Consider the following 7,191-nt stretch of genomic DNA (forward strand, 5'->3'; position numbering starts at 1 on the left):
TGCTCACTCAGCCTGCAGAGCCACGCTGGGCAGTCGCTGTTATCTACCCGGTCCAGACACGAGAAAACCGAGGCCTGGCTTAGAAACACTCAACCACTTGCCCAAGACCACAAAGCTACGTGGTTCCAGGATGTGACGAGTCTGCCCCTCTCAGAACGAGGGTTACGGAGAGGAAGCAGCAGAAGGCACAGGGAGGGGCTGTGGAGCCGTCACCAAGGTCAGACCCTGCCATCGGACAGCCAGAGAAGGCAGGCACCAGGCCAAGGTCACACAGCCACTTGGGGACTGGGGTCACAGCAGAGGACCCGGTGGTCTCCAAGGGCCTCCTGACTACAGCGGGTGAGCCTCCCCCGTGGGGGCCAGGCCTCCTCCTGCTGGCTGGGATGGCAGGTTCCTGGGGGACCACCATTGCTCCCCACGCCAATCCAAGTAGGCAGGACCTCGCCCTGATGAGGGCGGTGGGCATGGGACCCCCAGGAGGAGGCTCCAACTCCAGTCCCGCACTGCACAGGTGCACGGTCGTTTAGGGCAGACGCTCAGCCGTCCGTCCCCACGCTCCTCCCGGCCGTGAGAAGGAAATGACGACACTCGCTCAGTCACGGGGGTGTCAGAGGATTAAGCGAGCCAACGGTCCGCACGGAGCTGGCACCTGGCAAGGGAGGGACGACCCCAGCGGGCAGCCACCTGCCACCAAAGCCGAGGGCGTGTCCCATCTCAGAGAACAGGGCTCCGGGGCTAGGGCTCCACTGCCGTGCGCCCATCCCTGGCGGGGTCCACCACACACTGGACGTGGGAACCAAAGCTGCCTGGTGAGCCGTGCGACCCTGGGCAAGTCACCCACCTCCTGGGCCTCAGTCCCCTCAGCTCTGAGGCCAGAGTCCCTCGGGAACAGAGCACTGGGCCCGGGGAGGGGCTGTGAGCCCAACCCTCCCGTCAACCGTCCACAGGCGCCCACGGGGGGGCCTGGGCTCCACCCCGCCCCCACCACCTGCTCCCCCTCCCACCTTGTGCTGCGCCTTCGATGATCCCAGGAAGGTCCAGGAGCTGGATGTTGGCGCCTTTGTACTAGGATGCAGGAAAGGAGGTAAGGCGGGGCCGGCGGGCTGTGAAGGGGCCTCCCGGGCCAAGTGTGAGCCGCGGCCCCACCCCAGCCAGCCTGGCGCGGACCATGTCCCGTGAGCCGAGGGGCCGCCTGGAGGGCGGGGGTCTTTATAAGCCCCCAGCAGCCACTGCTGGTGGTAACAGCTCTTCACAAGGAAACCACCTCACGGTGGGAGGCCCAAGGCCACAGAACCCCAGTTGCCCAAGGCTCCAAAGCTTCTCAGGGAACAGGAGCCAGCCAGCCAGCCATGGGTGACCCGAGCCAGGGCGGTACAGGGCAGCGGGTCACAGAGGGGCACCGGGGAGAGCTGTGCATGCTGGCAGACTCTCGGAACCAGCCAGGATTGCAGGACGGGCCAGGCGTCTCTGGGGTCCCGGCAGCCCCAGCCCCCAGCGGTGTCCGTGCTTGAGGGCAGAGCAGCTCAGCCCAGAGCCTCCCCCGGCACATGAGACACACACACACACACACACACACACACACACACACACACACCCTCCCTCCTGGGATCCGGCAAGCCCTGACTTACTTCAATGACCCCAGGGATGCAGGTCAGGGTTGTAAATTCATAGGACGCAGCCTCACTGGCCGTGGAGGTGATCAGGCTGAGGAAGGTGGACTGGGAGAAAGCAGCTCGTTGCAGCGGGGGTCCTGCCCCGCCTCCAGGAGCCCAGGTGCGACGCGGGGAGACCCCCATCCCCCCGGCTGGGCTGTGATGACAACAGCTGGAAAAGTCACCTCTGGCCCTGCCTGGGGGGTTCAACACCACAGGGCCACCCTGTGCCTGAGGCCTCAGGCCTGCCTCGGGTGGACACAGGGACCTGGTTCCTAAGGGGGTTTCCCTGCTACACTGGGGCCCATCCCCAGCTCCATGGAACCTCCAGACCATCCTAGGCCCAGAAAACTTGGAGTAGGTGTCAGTTCCACAGCACACAGCTGCTGCTCCCAGGAGGGCAAGGAGGCAGGGACCCTCCTGCCTGAGAGCTCCGGCTGGTGGCGCAGGGCTGCAAGGGAGGGAGGTAGGGGAGCGCGGAAGGATCCAGATGGGACCTCACGGCCGGCCCACGGCGGGAGTGGGGCCACACCCGGCCGGGACTGAGAGACCCTGCCTTCGGTCCTGCTTCTGCTGGGGACCCGGGACCTCGATCCGGTCCCGACCTTGTGAAGGAGGTGACAAGGCGGGGGGGGCGCAGCGACCACAGTGATGGACGCTGTGGCCCAGAGGCCAGCACAGCCGCGGGCAGTGCCACGAGGCCAGCCCGGCCCGGGCCGGCGCCCCCACCCTAGTCAGCAGGGAGCTGGGGCGCAGCTCGCTCACACGCCCTCAGGCCCTGGAACCCAAACAGGGCTCGTGAGAGATCACAGGCCTCAGGTCACAAAGTCTCTGCCCAGGGGGCCTCTTGGAAACTTGAGGAAACGTAAAAACCTGGTGGGGTAGACAGGTGTGGCCAGCCGGGCGGCCCTGAGAGCCGTGGTTGCCAGAGGCCAACCTGGGGGACACCCCCGAACCTGTCTGGCCCCTGCAGGAGGGCGGCCCGCGCCCTCCTGTGCTTAGAGAGCCCAGATTCCCAACAGGGCCCAGACCCCAAGGGCACAGCTCTCGGTCACTAGAGTGGCTCCTCCCAGCCTGGGCTTCTCACCCGGGAGAGAAGGCCTTGCAGGCTGGAAAGTAAGGTCGAAAGAAAAGGCTAAAACGAGCGAATCCACGGCGACACCCTAGGAGTCAAAGCCTGGCCGTGCTCGCCGGCCGCCCAGGGGTCACACCCGGTCAGATCAAGGCACCCCGCCACCCTCGCTCCCCGACAGCCTCCGCCTCAAGGTCCCCTCCTCGGGGCTCTGCTCACACACCTGCTCACAGGGCAGCCGCCCCGCTCCACGTGCCTGTCCGTCCCCTCTGCTCCGTGAGCTCGGGCCTGAGTGGGCAGGGGCAGAACGTGCCTGGCACGAGCTGCACGCCCAGTGAGCGTCTGTGCTTGGGGACAAGGCAGAGGCCGGCGGGGCCACTCCTGCTGCAGAGTCCCCGCCGGGCCCGGGGAGGCTGGGCCTCCTGCGCCCTGGAGCCGGCTCAGAGAGGAGGGAGGGGGTGCGGCCGCGGCAGAGCGGAGACCAGCCACCTTCCTCCCCGAGGCCTGCGGTGCCCGTCACTGACCTTACCCACAGAGGGGAAGCCGATCAGCGCCACGCGGGCGTCGCCCGACTTCATGACATCGAAGCCCTCGCCTTTGGATGAGGACGATTTGGAGGGTTCCAGGAGCTGGGCCCGATACTTGGCGAGTTTTGCTTTCAGCAGGCCCAGGTGATACTCGGTGGCTAAAAGACAACACAAGATGGAAGGTGAGTGTCCCAGGTGGGTTGGGAGGGTCCCGTACGCAACCAAATACACACAACCGAATGCTGGCCGGGACCCTCAGAGCCAGACAGCAACCGACAGACAGACACGACCCAATGTCAGTGGTTCTCAGCCAGGGCGGCACCACTCCTGGGGGCATCCTGGAGGGCGTTTTGCCGCGATGGTGAAGTGATGGTGAAGTCTTCACGGGCACTTATCAGGCAGGAGCTGGGGAAGCCCGCAGCTCTAGACGGTGTAAGACCAGCAGAGCCAAGAACTGTCCTGTGTCACAGGGCCGCAGAGGGAGCCTGGATTAGGATCTGGTGCCCAGAGCCTCACAGGGCATTTTTACAGCGTTAACAGACACTGACATTCCCAGGAGTGGAACTACTGTGTATGTTGAGGGAAGAGTATGGCATGTTTTGTTTGAAACTTTACCCAGACAGGCCTGCCTGCTTGGGACCCCAGGCTGCCAACAGGGAGGCCTCGTGTAGGGGACGCGAGTCACCCACACGACACACCTGTTATCATCTGCACTGTGGCTGCCACATGTCCAGCGCTGCAAACACCTCACCGCCTCCTTGTAACTCCACTGTATCTTGGCTGTGCCCCTACATTCACTTATTGAAATAAACCCTATTTTAATTATAATTTACTTTCCTTTTTCTCCTCCTTGATATCGATTTTTTCCAAATTCTCATGTACGTAAGTTACACTACTGATGGGGAGCTGCACTGCAGGGCGGCAGAGGGCAGGTACAGGACCTCAGCTATGTGTCATGTTGCTGTGGTCAGGTGACCGGCCTGGCCACTTCCCGTCTCCACCACTTTCCCTCTCATTGGCACAGTCCAGCCGCCCATTCTTGCCTCAGGACCTTTGCACTTGCTACCCCATTTCAACCTCATCTTCCCAAGGCTGGCTCCTTCTCAGCTCAATGTCACCTCTTCAAAGAGGTCTCCCCTGCCCAGTCATGCAGAGGCAATGTCACGCAGAGCTTAAGAGCCTGTGTTGGAATTCCATCCTGAAATTACGGGCCATTTTACTTTGGAAAAGTTACTTAACCTCCTCGTGCGTCGGTTTCTTAGTCTGCAAAATAGAGATGTTAGCAGCGATAACTACTTCTGCAGATTTCTGTAATTAAAGCAAGCTCTGGGAACGATGACCAGCACATGGCAAGCTCTCAATACAAGTCGGTTATTATGACTGTCTGCAGTAACCCCCACCCCTGCCAGGCCCCTCGCTGGTCCCATTTGTCTTCATGGCTTCTCAGCACCATTTGAAACTAGAGCCGACCCTGGAATAACACGGGTTTGAACTGCACGGGTCCACTTATACGGGAATTGTTTTCAGCGATATCACAGTGCTACGTGGTCTGCGGTTGACTGAATCTGTGGATGCAGAACCGTGGACATGGAGGGCTGGCTATCGGATGCGGCATTCTAAGATCGTGGGGTCTGCGGTGGGTCCCGGAACCAATGCCCCCCTCCCGCATACCGAGGGACGACTGAATTTTGTTTCTTTGCTTCCCTCCCTCCAGAAGGGCAGGATCCCCAGCTTCCGGTGTGGTGCTCAGGAAGTGTTTTGGCAACTGAATGAGTGAATTGAGGGCAGTTAGAAGTGGTCAAGGACAGGCTCAGCAAGTCAGGTTCACGTGGTCCTTTCTGTCACCCCGGCGCATGAGACTCTGAGCATCTCTGAAGGGAAGGACTAGGTCTTGATCCCTTAATCACCTTTACATCCCCTCCTGGACCACTGCCAAAGCGGCAGCATCTCAAGCCTCCCTGCTACTTTCCTTGAGCCCCACGGATGACACTCTGCAGGGCAGCCAGGGGGAACTTTTAAAACAGAAGTCTCTGCTGTTTAAACACCCTCCACTAGCTTCCACTGCCCTTAGAACACAACCTGGACTCTTTCGCATGACCTACAAGGCCTACACGACTGGCCCACTCCTCTCCCATCCTGCACTCCAGCCCCAGACCTTCAGCTCCTTCAACAAGCCAAGTTCATTCCTGCCTCAGGTGCTCTGCACCAGCTGTTTCATCTGCCGGGAACAGTCTCCCCCCAGGTCCTTGCACGGCTGGTTCCTTCTTCTCATTCTGGTCTCGGCTCAAATGTCCCCACCTCATGGTGGTCTTCTCTGATCATCCCACCTTAGTAGCCCCAGCCCTTACCCCGACACGCTTGCTACATCACCCTAGTTTGTCTCCACAGCGTCTATTATTGGCTGAAATTATCTTGTGTACTCAGCTACCAGTTTACAGATGGTCCACTGAAAGGTCAGCTCCATGCGGGCAAGGACGTGCCAGCTGTTCACTACTTTAACCACAGTGCCTGGCACCTAGTAAGGGTTCCGCGAGTATTTAACAGAATGAGAGTGAAGGAAGCCCTCCAACTTCACAGCCAAGGGACGACAGACACTGAGACCAACCACCGGCTTGCTTCCTGCTCCTGCAATCCCACGGCAGGGCTGGTCAGGCACTGGGCCTCGCCCACCACAGCCAACCGCATCTCCCACTACTCCAGACCCTCCTTCTCATCTAGACTCTCCTCACTCTCCCATGAACACGCCGCGCTCACCTCAGCTCCCGTGTTTTTGCCTCAGCAGTGCCCCTCTCCTGGAATCCACCCCCGCAACCAGCTCAAGTCCCACCTCCTCCTGGAAGCCTTTTTGGGTGTCACCGGTCTCCGCTCCTCACTGCTCCTCTCCTCTGAGCTCCCGCAGCCCTTACAGTCTGTGCCCAGATCTGAGGCTTCAGCAAGTGCTACCTATGCTGCGGGATTCACTTTAATACCGGATGCTCACATGCGTCCAGTGCTTTGCAAACAGAATCCGGTTTAACTTAGTTGTGAGCTAAGAGGGCGCACGGGGTTATTACCCTCATTTGCAGAGGGGGACACTGAGGCTCCAAGAGGTGAGGTGACTTCCCGAGCTTTCACAGCAGGTACGAGGTGGAGCCGGGGTCCAAATCCAGGTCCGCCAGACTCAAGTCCTGACTGCCTCCACCCCACCGAGGGGCTCCGGGCAGCTGGCGAGGCTGTACCTGTGTGTGTGTGGGGGGGTCTCCTCCTGGACTTCCGCCCACAAAGGAGCAGAGCGCCAATCCACCAGGCCCGACCGCCAGGAGACCCGGCTTCGCACCCCGACCCCGCCTCTCCGGGTCGGATGCTTACTCCGTATGCTGGGGTTCTCTACTCGGCCCCCTGGTCGGGCCCTGATCCGCACCCTTGGGATCCCGCCCGGCTCCTCCGGCTCCGGCAGCCCCCCCCGCCCGCCGCAGACGCCCCGCCGGGCCGGCCCTCACCCTTGTTCTTCTGCGTGCGGGCGATCTCCTTCTCGATCTCGGAGATCTTCTCCAGGATCCCCATGGCGGTGGCTGAACCAGGCGCACAGGCGACACAGACTGCAGCGGCTCCGCGAACTCCGGCCCGTCGGCGGCTGCAGATCAGCGTGCGCCGGAAGCCCACCGAGAACGGCGTCCGCGTGCGCCCGGAGCACCGGGATTCAGACTCCGGGCGGGCGACGTCGAGCGCAGTGCCAGATGCTATTGGTTCCGCCCGCTAGGCCGGCGGGGCTGGAGAGGGGTGGGGGATGGGCCGGGCCGGGGCGTGGCCAGGCCGGCGGGGGCGAGGCCAGGTGAAGATGTGCAGGAGCGGGGCTTGGGAGACCCAAAGGGACCGTCCCGCGGTGGACTCCGCACTGCGGGTCCCAGCGCAGCCGACTTTGCTGGTGTAAAGAAAAGGCGCTGAGCTGAAAGTCTGGTGG

At 61.8% G+C, this 7,191-nt stretch overlaps 1 protein-coding gene across 1 annotated transcript in view; it reads right to left on the minus strand.

Moving 5' to 3' along the window:
- Window positions 1-6,889, minus strand: part of DRG2 (developmentally regulated GTP binding protein 2) — a 13,930-nt gene extending 7,041 nt beyond the window's left edge. Inside the window, exons 1-4 of the mRNA XM_024752811.1 lie at window positions 6,731-6,889; window positions 3,249-3,409; window positions 1,629-1,718; window positions 1,005-1,065 (exon numbers count right to left, since the gene is read on the minus strand). Of these exons, the coding sequence (XP_024608579.1) occupies window positions 1,005-1,065; window positions 1,629-1,718; window positions 3,249-3,409; window positions 6,731-6,794 (376 nt within the window). The 5' untranslated portion in view covers window positions 6,795-6,889. The remainder of the gene's footprint in view (window positions 1-1,004; window positions 1,066-1,628; window positions 1,719-3,248; window positions 3,410-6,730) is intronic.
- Between the last annotated feature and the right edge of the window lie 302 nt (window positions 6,890-7,191).

Source organism: Neophocaena asiaeorientalis, unplaced genomic scaffold (assembly GCF_003031525.2).
Source record: "Neophocaena asiaeorientalis asiaeorientalis breed wild unplaced genomic scaffold, Neophocaena_asiaeorientalis_V1.1 scaffold540, whole genome shotgun sequence".
In the NCBI taxonomy this organism is placed as follows: domain Eukaryota; kingdom Metazoa; phylum Chordata; class Mammalia; order Artiodactyla; family Phocoenidae; genus Neophocaena; species Neophocaena asiaeorientalis.